Below are 13,239 nucleotides of genomic sequence, written 5' to 3' on the forward strand. Positions count from 1 at the left end.
TTCTATTCAGGATATGCACGTCTCTGACGTCTGTGTGTGTCCGTGGTTTGTGTTTCGTTTCTGCAGGGGAAAATGCAATGTCACACTGTTGAATGAGACGGACGTATTAACAGGCTACCTTGATAGAGAGGTATGTGCACACACACACACACACACACACACACACACACACACACACACACACACACACACACACACACACACACACACAATAAGAGTGAATACTTCCTCAATTAACTGAAGGTGTATGCAGGACTCCTCACTATAAAAAGCTGTAATGTGTGTGTGTGTGTGTGTGTTTGCAGGATTGCTTCTTCTACTCTCTGGTGTTTGACCCGGTGCAGAAGACCCTCCTGGCTGATCAGGGGGAGATCCGCGTGGGCTCCAAGTACCAGGCTGAGATCCCCGACAAACTGCCCGAGGGTAAGTGAGGCCGCCGGACCAACAGGCCAAGGTCATGACCTCTGTGAATCACGGCTGACCCCTGGGGTTGAAGTTCAGGATTAAACCGCCCTCCTTCCCCCAGCCAATCAGCAGTGGAGATCCCACTTATTAGCCAGCACAAATGAATGCTAACGATCACACCAAACGCTCTTAGCTCTAGTGCTGTACTGGTGTGTGTGTGTGTGGCCTACCACTCTACTTGGACACCTAGCTGCCCCCAATCTGTGGGCCATGAGAAATATAATGATGTTGGCAATCTAGTGCCTAGTGTCCGTCCCAGTCATCAGTGATCTGTGTTGTCATGTATGTGGAAGGTCCTATGCTTTGCATATGTGTGCACATTATAAAACCTTAGCTAAAGGAGAAAGACTCGCCATGCTTGCCCTTGAGGGTGGCATTTTGGATGTGCGTGCATGCGTGTGTGTGCATGCACTCGTGCAGTGTATGATGACCCTGAGGGCAACTGTGTTTCCATACCATGCCGTCTATGTAAATTGTAGCGGGTGGACACGGTGAAATGGCACATATTGCACGTACATTTTCTATATCTGTCCACTTGAAGCTGCATCATACGGCTTCGCTAATCAGGCAATGCTGTCTATAATGTCCTTGACTTCCTATATGCATATGTGTTGACGTGTGTGTGTGTGTGTGTGCGCACTCATGTTGCTCACATGTGACTGTCCGTCTTAATGATGAGTCACCTTTTGCTGTAGCTGGGCCTTTTTTTCTTCTTTCCCCCGATCTTTCGTTCGCTCGTCTGCACGTATCCCTCCTGCCCTTAATTTCCCTCGTCATCCTGCGCTCTCCCATCCTCCCCTGTCATCTTAAGCAGCGGCTATTTATGGACCCAAGAGGTCTGATGGGATGTTTATTCACACACACACACACACACACACACACACATACACACACACACACACACAACACATGCACATATGCACACACACTAACATACAAACTCGTGTTGCATCAAGGCTGTAGGATCTGGGTCTTCTCAAAAAGAGTGAAACCAGGACTGATGTGCGATGTCTGTTTATTGTAATGTGTGTGTCGTTTGTTTGTTTGTTTGTTTGTTTGTTTGTTTTTTATTTGTTTGTTTCTGATGTGTGGGGGGGTGTTTTCTCTTTTCCTGGGACAGGTGAGTCAGACAGCCGTGTGCAGGAGAAGCTGGAGACTAAAGTGTGGGACCCCAACAATCAGCTGAAGGACTCCCAGATTGACCAGTTCCTGGTGGTGGCTCGGTGAGTGTCCTCTCTGGCCTCAGGGCTAAGGGCTCGTGCTCCAGTCTGGAATGTTCCGCTCTTGGGCTCTGTGCAGCCATTGGAGACCATGTCTGTTGCTAACAGCGCTGTATAAGTTAGTCGAGTTGAATAGTCTCTCCCCCCTCCACCACCTCCCCTCCGTCACCTTTTTTCCTCTTTCTCTTTCTCGCTACCTTCCTCTTTCTCTCCTGCCTCCGTAGCGTCTGTTTCTTCTGTCCCTTCTGTCTCACTTCCCACATGAACTCTGGAGACCTCATGACAGAATGGGACTGTTCTCATAGACACTCCGCTGCCCCCTTTGTCACAGATGCTCTGAAGGCTGAGCTGAGAAGCGCTCTCAAAAATACAATAAAATAAATGTATCTCTGAATCTTCTCAGGCTTCTAATCCATATTCATAAGTTCCTATGGTCTGGGCTCAATATAGTCAAGTAATAATAATGATAATAATAAAAATAATAATAATGATGACATTCTTCTGCTTTCATCAATATTGTAGAGATTTATTTTTAATGTACTTTGTCAGGGGTCTGCCATTCTTGCTGTTGCTTTTTAAAGATGTAATGCCTTGTACCTCCATGGCCACTGAATTAGTGGGCGCCCTCTTGTGGCTGGACATAGAGCTACACAAGGAAAGGGCTGACCTACAGAGAGCTCTGGCGTAGTAGAGGTTCACTGTTCAGTAATTCAGTTGTGTATGTCCTCCAAGGTAACCAGTCTAAAGGAGTAATTTACAGTATGTACAGTTCTTATAAGAGAGGATTTAACGGTAGGGTTAATCTGTTTTAGAAAGACATACAAGGCAGAGAGGGTCTTTTGAAGTACTCCCAGCGCATCTAAGCATTTGTTGATGCCCAGATGACGCTATGCTACCTAATCATTAGCTAAGCCTGCGCTTTCTTAAACACCTCTCCCCAGATAGGCATGTAATGATTGCTGTGTGTTGAGGGTGGTGGAGTATGTGTGCTCATCAAACCTCAAACTGTTCCTAAATCGCACTGGGATTTTAGTGTGTACATAGTAACAGTTGTGTGTGCATTTTAAAGGCCGGTGTGCTGTGTGTTGACTTCATAAGAATTAGTGAGTGGCTGGTTAATGTAGCCATGGGATCTTGTGTTGCTGCTACTAGCGTTGGCTACTATGCTGTTCCTTACATGAGTTTGTGTATGTATGTCAGCATATATTTACTGGTTGCGGAACTGTGATGAAGCAGTTTGGGTGTGACCACACATGTGTAGGTTGACCTATTTGACTTGGTTTGATGTACTCTATGTGAGTGTGCGCCATTTGCTACAAGTGTGTGTGTGTGTGTGGGCGGGTGAGTGTGCGTGCGTGTTGTGCACGTTTCCCTGTGGTTTATGTGTTGTAATGTATGCGGTGGTGATGGGGTAGTTGTGCTGTGTTAATGAGGCTGTGTGTGCGTGTGCTACAGGGCTGTGGGGACGTTCGCTCGCGCGCTGGACTGCAGTAGCTCCATTCGCCAGCCGAGCCTGCACATGAGCGCAGCAGCGGCATCCAGAGACATCACACTGGTGAGACACACACACACACACACACACACACACACACACACTGGTGACACACACACATACTGTTTCAGTTGTACACAGTGTTAAACATACACATTACACATAGGAATGCATTTATGTTTTAAATGCCACACCATGCTTTTGTGTTCACCCTCTCACGTGCCATCACAAGCTGTTGCCACTCTCCTACACCAGTGCCACTAGCACCAACTATACGGGCAGCATCCCAGATGCTTAAGTCAGTCTCTTTTTTTTTTGCCCCAATCCAGTTCCATGCCATGGACACCCTGCAGAAGAACGGCTACGACCTGGCCAAGGCCATGTCCACCCTAGTGCCGCAGGGGGGCCCGGTGCTGTGCCGCGACGAGATGGAGGAGTGGAGCGCCTCGGAGGCCATGCTGTTCGAGGAGGCGCTGGAGAAGTACGGCAAGGACTTCAACGACATCCGCCAGGACTTTGTAAGAGACACAAAGACAGAGCATGGAACATGAATGTTTGAAATGACTGCTCGTCAGGAATCCGTTTTGGAGTCCATAAAAAGGTTGGAAGTAGAAAATAACATCGATAATGTGACCTTTTCAGTTGCCATGGAAGTCTTTGGCCAGTGTGGTCCAGTTCTACTACATGTGGAAGACCACTGACCGTTACATTCAACAGGTACGTCCAGTCTGCTCCATGTCCTGTCCCCTGTGGTCGTTAAAGTGACTAGAATGCACCAAACTGGACTTCACCAGAGCTCAATCTTTTGTGTGTGTTGTTGTTCACAGAAGCGACTAAAGGCAGCTGAGGCTGACAGCAAGCTCAAGCAAGTTTACATCCCCACCTAGTGAGTATTCTGTCAAAGCACATCCAGTCCATGAACTGAACTGTATGGACATTTCATTAGTGTGAATGACTGAGACAACATCAGCATAACCTCATAACCTATTGTGTTTATCTATTGTGTTTATTATAAAGAGTATTCACACGTTCTGCAATATTATTACTAAAATTGTATTTAGTGATTTCACATGCACTCCCAAGGCTGGGGGCTCATGAATCAATCTGGTCCCGATACTATCTGTGTAGCTAAAGAAGAGAAATACCCCTAAATAGGCAGTGTCTTCCTCAGCGCAGGCTTACCCTCACCTGCACCTGTGTGTTGTAGTGAAAATGTAAAAGTTAGTGCTAGAGTATGCCTCAGGTATCACATGTATCTGCTGGTGGGATATATTTGGGTATTCACTATTCTGTCCCACACCTACTCACACTCCCTGTCCCACTTCTCCTCCTGTAGCACCAAACCCAACCCAAACCAGATTATGGCTCCTGGCAACAAGCCTGGCATGAATGGAGCAGCCGGCTTCCAGAAAGGACTGAGCTGTGAAAGCTGTCACAGTAAGTGTGTGTGTGTGTGTGCGCGCCTCAACCCAAGTTTGCTGCATTTTTTGAGTTCTACATTGATCATTGCGTATTTAGAAAGTTTGTGTGCACATTCTAGCTCAGAGAATCATAGCTAAATGTCTGCACATACATGCACATAATAACTGGTGTACCGAGTGTGAGCCTGTCTGTGTGTAACGTTAGTGGCGTTGGTTAAGCAGCTGCCCTGTGTGTTGCAGCTGCCCAGTCCCCTCAGTGGTACGCCTGGGGACCTGCCAACCTGCAGTGCCGCCTGTGTGCCTCCTGCTGGATCTACTGGAAGAAGTACGGCGGACTGAAGACCCCCACACAGCTAGAGGGCGCCACAAGAACTGGCACAGTATGTTACAGCACCACTCACCCTGCATTTCCACAACGTCTTATCGTCTTGATAGAGAGGCGATATCAGGACTCGTGAGCTGTGAACTTGTTGCATAGCGTTAATGAACAGAACAGATTGAGTGATTTGTGTGTGAGGTATCTTGTTCTCCATAGAGTACCATTTGAAGCTTTAACTTTGCCATCTCGGTCTTCCCCCATTGTACCACTCCCCTTCCCTCCTCCGCCAATAGGACGCTCCGCCGCGCACCCACATGACCCGGCAGGAAGTGCAGGGCATGTCCCCGTTCACCAGCACGGCGGGCCGCGCCAAGCTCCTGGCCAAGAACCGGCAGACCTTCATCCTGCAGACCACCAAGCTGACGCGCATCGCCCGCCGCGTGTGCCAGGACATCCTGCAGCCCCGCCGCGCCGCCCGCCGCCCCTACGCCTCCATCAACGCCAACGCCGTCAAGGCCGAGTGTGAGTGGCCCGCGCACGGAGATGTCCGTCATGTCTGCTGCCCACGCGCTGGTGCGCTAACTGACCGCGTCTGCCCGTGTCTGACCCTTTTTCCCGTGCGTCTGCGTCCGCAGGTATGATCAGGCTGCCCAAGGCCCCCAAGACTCCTGCGAAGAGCCGGCCAATCCCGCGACCGTCCCTCGCCAACATCGTCAAGGAGCTAGGTGAGATGCCTCAGCATGCATAGAGCCTGTCAATAGGAGTCTGTCTGTCTCTGTCTGTCTGTCTCTGTCTGTCTGTCTGTCTCTGTCTGTCTGTCTGTCTCTGTCTGTCTGTCTGTCTGTCTGTCTGTCTGTGAGGGACAAATTGAGATTGTTATATTTGTTGGTATGGTAATGATGATGGTCTTTGTAGGTATACAGGCATTTGTTGTGTGCAATAGAAATGTGAAAAGGGTTCCAAATGTGTGCATTCTTCATTGTCTCTAGTTGGTGTTGAACTGACGAAACTAGTAGTCTGTGCGCTGCTGTGAAATGGCTTGTAGGTGATGCTGCAGTAGGCATGACTGCTTAATGAATTGCTGGTGTGCTTGTCTTCCCTCTCCTCCTCTCCTCCTCTCCTCCTCAGCGGTCCAGGCTCCTCTGAAGCTCAAGGCCCCGCGCAGCGCGCCCACCCCCATCAACCGTAACCAGGGCAACCAGTCTCGCAGTGCCACCGCCCTGCTGGGCAAGAGGCCCTTCGATAGTGTGAGTGGCCCCTCCTCTTTCACACTCTCTCTCTCACACACACACACACACACACACACACACACACATACATGCTTGCCTTACACACACTGAAGTTCTTTGTCTGCACCAGTAAAGGGGTGCCCCCTCACCCACCGCCCCTTGTAGAATTTCATATCCCTCTTTTGTCTGTAGCTCAATGACGCTGAATGGATTTCCTTTGTTTTTATTAGCTACCACAGTGATACTGCCGTTGTCTCATTAACTGAGCGCTCTCCTCGTAACCTATTGCTGTTCCACAGATGGGCCAACCTAGAAAAGAGGCTCAAAGATTAATATGGTCTGTATGTCTGTGCCTCTCTCCCTCTCTGCTCCACCACTCTCTCTCTTTATCTCCCTTTCTCTTTCTTTCTTTCTTTCTTTTGCTCTTTCGGGCATGCAGGTGAGCGGTCATCCCTTCTCGGCCAATGGGAGGCCGTTCCCATCGGGCATGAGGACCACCTCTCAGTCCGTCATCAAGCGTCAGAAGGTCAGCCAGGGTGATGCTCCCAACCCTGTGGTGTTCGTGGCCACAAAAGACACCAGGTACACTCAACATTCCAGAACAATCACTGTACCTGATAAGATCCTTTCATATCGAGATCACAGCTGATGATATTATACTCCCTTTCATGTGTCTCTCCTAATCGAAATATAAAGACATTAATTTTCTGATTCTGCTAAGATATATTGGAAAGTTATTTGAAGTTGATGAACAATTTGAACGAACTGTTCCGCTCTTGTTTCCTGGTTCTTGGAAATGAGGGCTAATGAATTAGAGCTCTGTAACCATGTAGCAGTCAACCTTAATTTCAAAATAATGAGTTACTTCCTGCAGCCTCACCTCATGCATACAGACCTGACCATCGGGCCTCAGCTCTCTCCCTCTCTCTCCCTCTCCCTCTCGTTCTTCTCAGTCTTCTTCCCTCCTGTTCATGTTAAATGGCCGCCATCTGATTCCCTATAGAAAACAGCCTATTATGCAGTGATTGATAGATTAGTGTTCCATATGAAGAACCGGTTCTTCAGTCCCTGTAGTAACCAGTGGGTTTTATGTGGGCAAGTTAGTGTAACAGTAGACCAAAGTCTACTGTTACACTAACTTGCCCATTATTAAGTCAAATTATTATTAAGTGCAATATCTATCTGATGACACTACTCACTCTCTACCCTTCTCTCTTTAGGGCCCTGAGGAAGCACCTGACGCAGGCTGAGATGCGGCGTGCCGCCCGTAAGCCCCACACGCCGGTGCGGGTGAAGTTGCCGCTGCCGTCGCGCCCGCTCCCCCTGCCCCTGGCCGTCCCCCTGCTGCCCTCCAGCACCAGCGAGCCCATCGTCCTGGAGGACTGAGCTCTGCGCTCTTCCCCACTCTCTCACTCCCCTCATCTCTCTCTCTCTCTTTCTCACTTCATGTCTCTTTCGGTTGGGTCATTCTTTCCTTTTCTCCCCGTTCCTGTTTTTTTTTTCCGTTAGCATTTGTTACCTCTCCGAAAGCTAATTAATGTCCTCATGAAACACGTTCATACACACTCTCTCCCACATCCGTTTGTCCCATACCCCATGAAGTTATAAGTTACAGCCACAGGTAGTGTACATGTATCACATAAAGTATCCATTACACACACACACACACACACACACACGCAATTTATAGATATCCCCACATAAACTAGGCTTTGGGAGTTAGTAGAGTTTTATTCCAACTTTATTGTTTAATTACATCTTCAAATCCCCAAACATCCCTTTTTTTAAATGGCAAATATTTTTAATTGTGTAATTTAAATCAAGTAATGCTCATCCTGAAGTATGGTGATCAAGCACACTTTGTGTTTTTTTCCTCTGGATCTACCTGAATTTTGTAAATATTACAGCATTTTGTTTTCCTTTCTTTTCTCAAGCAGTGGGCTCAGGGATGGCTTAGGTGTGGGAGAGGATCCAAATCGCTCTAGGGGAGGGAGGGGACTGACCGCATGGAACTTTTTTTCTTTTTTTTTTTCTTTTTTTTTTGTCTGTTCTCTTTTCTGGGGGGTGGGGGTGTCAGGAGAGATTTTGATGAAGAGTTCCCCTCCTCTCCCCGACGTCGTCCACTGTCTCAGCTGTCCGCTGTCTGTCTGTCCACCCACTGCCATGCAGTCACATTACACAGAAACGACCACTCCCCTCCCCTCTCCTCCCCTTCCCTTGTGAAGCCCCATTCCCTGAGACTCTGTTGTCCACACACAAACACACGCCACCACACACGCAAATGACTCCCTCCCTCCACTTAACAATTATGGAAAGGATGCTAACTTGTTTCCTTCCCCTTATGCAGTACTGAATTAATAAAATGGACAGCCTGGGTCTTTTGCAGTTTTTTTTTTTCTTTTTTTTTTTTTTAAGCGTCTTTTAAGAAGTGGAAGTGACAGGAAGTGGTTTTGGACCCTCATGTAGGTCTGCGGATCAGAAAGCAGAATTAGAAATGGATGGGATGTTTTAATGATGCTCCAGTCACCTGTCTGGCTAAATTGATGGAGTCATGGAAGGCCTTTTTAAAAAGATGGTTCTGACCAGACTTGGGGTTGAGGTGGAGAGACTGTACAGAAAAGGTTGAATGAGTGTTCTCAATGTCTTTTTTTTTTTAATGAGACTCTGTTTACCAGTTGAATGTCAGCATTTTGGAGTGACTGTCTTCTCTCCTCTCCTTGCCTCACCTCCTCTCTGATACCATGGCAACACTCAACCTGTTTCCGTGGCGCTCGAGAGGGCTGTTTGTCATCCTTTTCATGCACAAGCCGCCTTTTGTCAGGCATGGAGTGGACTGGTACAAGGGCGCGTCAGGAATGGTCATTGCTGGCTGTCATCAGCCAAAATGAATGGAAACTGTGGAGGGCCAAAGTGACCAGGCAAACAGGGTAGGGATAGTCAATCATACTGACCCTTGTGTCATATAATTGGATGGATGGAAGAAAAGGAAGGAATGTATGAATATGAATGGATGCTGAACCCAAATGGGTAAAAGGTGCTTAAGAGATCCTCTGATAGTCTGAGAACTTGGTTAGTGGTTTTGGTGGCCTCTGTAGTAATCAAATTGAATAAATCCTGGTAGTAGAATGGTAAAGGTCTTTCGTGGCACTGTGTCAGTGAACACAAGTTATAAAGCCATACAAAATATATATATGAACAGTATTCTGCAAACATCGTTGTGCACCCAACTTAATATCAAATAATGAGGGTGTATGTATACATGGTACGGTACCCAAACTACTACTATGCAGAGAGGCCGTAGTGAAAAGTGTGTATTGTAAGAGTAGGGATTGGCTGAGTATGCAAATTCTCAGTTTCTTTTTGGTGGTTATGATGAATTTTGAAGACCCCATTTTGGATCCCCCCCCCCCCTTTTTTTTTTTTTAGAACTTGCTTTTTGAACGGGTGTGGATGTTTCAAATTTCGACACTTCTTAAAATCCTTGAACATTTCTCTAGGCTTTAGAGAAGTTCCCCCTCTGCAAAGATAAAACATTGTACCCTAGTTGTGCCCAAATTCCTCCAAATTTATGTGGAGTTTTTGTAACATTTCATATAAGAAAAGAATCAAATTTAGCACCCCATGCACAGCAATCACTTATCTATATAAAAAGAAGAAAAACAAATGAGCAACATTGGACTCTCCACAGTTTTTATATAAAAGCTCTAGCTTGTATTTTCTCTTCGTTGTGGAGAAGTTAAAGCAGAATAAAAAAAAATCTGTACATGTGAACATGGTTCCTTCTGAGGGCAGGTAGGGAAGGGTAGTAAAGGGGGGTGGGGGGTGGCTGGGTTTTGGGGTGGGGTGGGGGGGTACCTAGGGCATAATAAGGGGTAGAATTTTTTGTATGTTGGAGAGATAAATCTTGCTTCAATTAAAATTTTCTTGTGTTTTTTTTTTATTATTTTATTTTTATTCCAGTGTCTCTGTATCCTTTAATGTATCTTGATAAAAGAAATAAAGTTTTTTTTCTTTGTGGTCGTATATATGTGCCCTATTGTGTCGTGTGTGTGTGTGGGGGGGGGGTGGAATACAGCTATGAATATTAAAAGGTAAAGGATAGCTTAAATGGGTATGGGGAACGGGAATTGAGGAAGATGACGAGAGGTATTTTAAAGTGTCGTTATGGTTTACTGCTTGTCCAAAATGGGCTGCTGGAGGTGAACTGTTTTTTTTTTTCTCCAACAGGCCATTTAGACGTTCTGTACACTATGCAACTTTAAAAACAAAATGTCTGAAAATAGGCTTATCGGCAGTTTCATGAATGTATAATATAATTAATCATAATGTATCATAATTAATTAACTCTTATGTTATCCTCAAATCTTACCGACATTCGTTATCCTTGGGGTCAATTTGACCCCAGCTAAATAAACTCTCCAAAAATGATAATAATTCATATTGTTACCCAGCTTTTTTGTGGACCCTGGAACCCTGGCTGGCAATATTGGTCATCCAGTGTCAGCAGCCCAAAGGCTGACTTTTTCTTTTAACTTTTTCAGTCCTGCCAAAATAACTTGTATGTAATATGTAGACTACTTATGTAATAATGATAATAACTACATGTTCTCATACTATTACAATATTGATATCCATAATGTGTCAAATATTCATTTACCTCAGGTTTCATAAAAATGGGGTCAAATTGACCCCAAGAACACAAATGTAACAAATACAGGTACAGGATATTGGAAACATTTTATTGTGCAAATGTCATGATTATTCTATTGTAGGCTACCCTTCAAATTAGGAAAAGTCATGAAACATGAAGCAAAAAAAAAAAAGTGAACCATATTTTAAGATGTTAAACATTGCTTGGGGTTGACTCCAAGGACAACATGAGGGTTAATTTGAAATGTCTACTTTTCTGTTTAAGACAGCAAATAAGTTCAAAGTAATGGGAGCTACAGTATAGGCCATTATTGGGGCGGAACAGACAGCGCTTAATTAGCAGATTAGTGGCCGCAACGCGTTCCAGTCGGAGGTGTGAATTGACATGGGGCAGCTAGGTGTTTGTCTACCAAAGAGAAAATTCATTTGAAGTAACGTTAACTAATAGGCTAATGTTTATTGGGCCACCGCCGAATTGGCAAATCTGATATACAGCGGAAAACGACAAGATCGATTATAAAGGTGCAAGCTCATTGGCCAGCCGGCCTCGAACGCTACGCCTCAGTGAAATCCCATTGGCGAATTTGAACCCTCCTCTGATGTTTTCCCATCACAGCTGATACAGATTTAAAGGACAGGCGGGAATGACAATGAGGGAGAGATAAAAGCAGCAAGTTCTGAGTTGACTGGATACAAACAGAGTTGGAGCTGTTTCTGTCTGTAGTCTGTCTGGGGTATCTTGACCTATCAATCAAAAGAGACTATGTTTGAGGTAAGTTGTTAACCATCAGGCCTGCTTGTTAACACAGCCTATCGTGTAGTCTGCATAGACGTATGGTAACCTGTTTGGGCATCTTTTGGTCAAAAGTTTACTCTAGCTGTCACGTTTGGTAATGATGATCGGTTTAGTGACTAAAGTAAACCTGGTGTAATGTCAGACCTTAATGTGAACTTGTATTCAAACTCCTGTTGGCATAGCCTACATTCTGACTCGCCTGTCCATTTATTTTACAGACCAGCCACAACGACCTGATGCTCTTCGCATCCCCAGAAGATGACATGGCTGTGCACAACCTGCTCTGCGACGGAGAGGCGCCAACGAGCCAGGGCTTGTCACTTGCCGAGGCATTGCTCCCTCTAGTGCAGACCTCTGCACCTCAACCCACGCCGCTCCTGTATTCAACACGCTTCAAGACGGAACTATGCAGCCGCTATGCCGAGACGGGCGCATGCAAATACGCAGAGCGGTGCCAGTTCGCCCATGGCCTACATGACCTGCATGTCCCCTCCCGCCACCCCAAATACAAGACGGAGCTTTGCCGCACTTTCCACACGGCTGGCTACTGCGTGTATGGTACTCGATGCCTCTTCGTTCACAGTCTGCAGGAGCAGAGGCCACCTTCTCGCCAGCAACGCAGGCCCGGCCATGTCCGCACGGTTCCTTGCCGCAACTACCGAGCCTTTGGCGTCTGTCCCTTCGGCACCCATTGCCACTTCCTGCACGTAGACGCCAGCTCCTCGGAGGCCTCAACAGACAGCGAGGAGGAGAAGATCTGGTCCCCGTCGACTGCCTCATCTGCCGTCGCAGCCCCCCACGCACCTGCCCGCTCAGAATGGAAGCCTAAAGGCACTCTCTGTCGCACCTTCAGCGCATTCGGCTTCTGTCTGTACGGCACCCGCTGCCGTTTCCAGCACGGCTTACCAAAAGCATTGCAAGGCTCAAGCTCGGACTCCTTCTCTGCACCTCCACCCCCCAGTCAACCCACCTGGCCCTCCTTCCCCACGTCGTTGACCCAGCTCCCGACGAGAGCGGTGTCCCCAGCCTCGGATATGCGCTCTTCGTCCCCCACGTCGTGGTCTTCCTCGTCGCCACCATCTGCCTTGGCATCTCCAATCTACCCAGACGACGGCTTCCCCATCACCCCACCGCTCTCATGCGAGCCTCTTGTCCACAACGCCTTCACTTTCTCCAGTCAGCACTTGAACGACCTACTGCTGCCCCTGGCCTTTCGTCTCCAGCAGTTGGAGAACAGCCAGGCCATGGAGACCCTGGATAAGCCGCTAGGCCTAGTCTAGTATAATGAGTTTGGAATGCCTTGTTTTTAAATGTTTCTCGACAGTGGTCTTATGGTGTGTGTTTGAGACTCGGAACTCTCAAATTGTTTTATAGGTCCAAGTTTTTAATTCCTTCACCAGTTTTCTTAAACTGTACCGGAGAGCTTTTACTAATCATGTACACTGAAAGTGTCCTTTTAACTCTGTACATTTCCTCACGTATTGTCTTGTTTATGGATTTTATTTAAAGTGGCATAACTTATTTTTTACCTTCTAACTTCTGAGCATAATAAACATCGTTAATTAAGGAAAAAACAATGTTTCTTCTCTTAATGTAGGCCTAGCATGAGCAGCAATAAATGAATTACGAATATTATCTGGTGTACAG

The 13,239-nt window shown here is 46.7% G+C and overlaps 2 protein-coding genes across 2 annotated transcripts in view; both read left to right on the top strand.

The window, feature by feature from the left end:
- Positions 1 to 9,301, top strand: part of mta2 (metastasis associated 1 family, member 2) — a 23,528-nt gene extending 14,227 nt beyond the window's left edge. The window contains exons 5-18 of the mRNA XM_062517001.1: positions 67 to 130; positions 306 to 423; positions 1,586 to 1,688; positions 3,141 to 3,240; positions 3,507 to 3,695; positions 3,820 to 3,894; positions 4,005 to 4,063; positions 4,514 to 4,614; positions 4,839 to 4,978; positions 5,211 to 5,439; positions 5,553 to 5,642; positions 6,046 to 6,164; positions 6,586 to 6,728; positions 7,367 to 9,301. Of these exons, the coding sequence (XP_062372985.1) occupies positions 67 to 130; positions 306 to 423; positions 1,586 to 1,688; positions 3,141 to 3,240; positions 3,507 to 3,695; positions 3,820 to 3,894; positions 4,005 to 4,063; positions 4,514 to 4,614; positions 4,839 to 4,978; positions 5,211 to 5,439; positions 5,553 to 5,642; positions 6,046 to 6,164; positions 6,586 to 6,728; positions 7,367 to 7,532 (1,696 nt within the window). The 3' untranslated portion in view covers positions 7,533 to 9,301. The remainder of the gene's footprint in view (positions 1 to 66; positions 131 to 305; positions 424 to 1,585; positions 1,689 to 3,140; positions 3,241 to 3,506; positions 3,696 to 3,819; positions 3,895 to 4,004; positions 4,064 to 4,513; positions 4,615 to 4,838; positions 4,979 to 5,210; positions 5,440 to 5,552; positions 5,643 to 6,045; positions 6,165 to 6,585; positions 6,729 to 7,366) is intronic.
- A 2,134-nt stretch (positions 9,302 to 11,435) lies between these two features.
- cth1 (cysteine three histidine 1) lies at positions 11,436 to 13,114 on the top strand. Its single transcript, XM_062517078.1, has 2 exons — positions 11,436 to 11,568; positions 11,811 to 13,114. Exons 1-2 carry the CDS (start codon positions 11,560 to 11,562, stop codon positions 12,870 to 12,872), a joined length of 1,071 nt encoding a protein of 356 aa, XP_062373062.1. The 5' UTR covers positions 11,436 to 11,559; the 3' UTR covers positions 12,873 to 13,114.
- Positions 13,115 to 13,239: the final 125 nt, after the last annotated feature.

The sequence above is a fragment of the Sardina pilchardus genome, chromosome 16 (genome assembly GCF_963854185.1).
Source record: "Sardina pilchardus chromosome 16, fSarPil1.1, whole genome shotgun sequence".
NCBI classification, from domain to species: Eukaryota; Metazoa; Chordata; class Actinopteri; order Clupeiformes; family Clupeidae; genus Sardina; species Sardina pilchardus.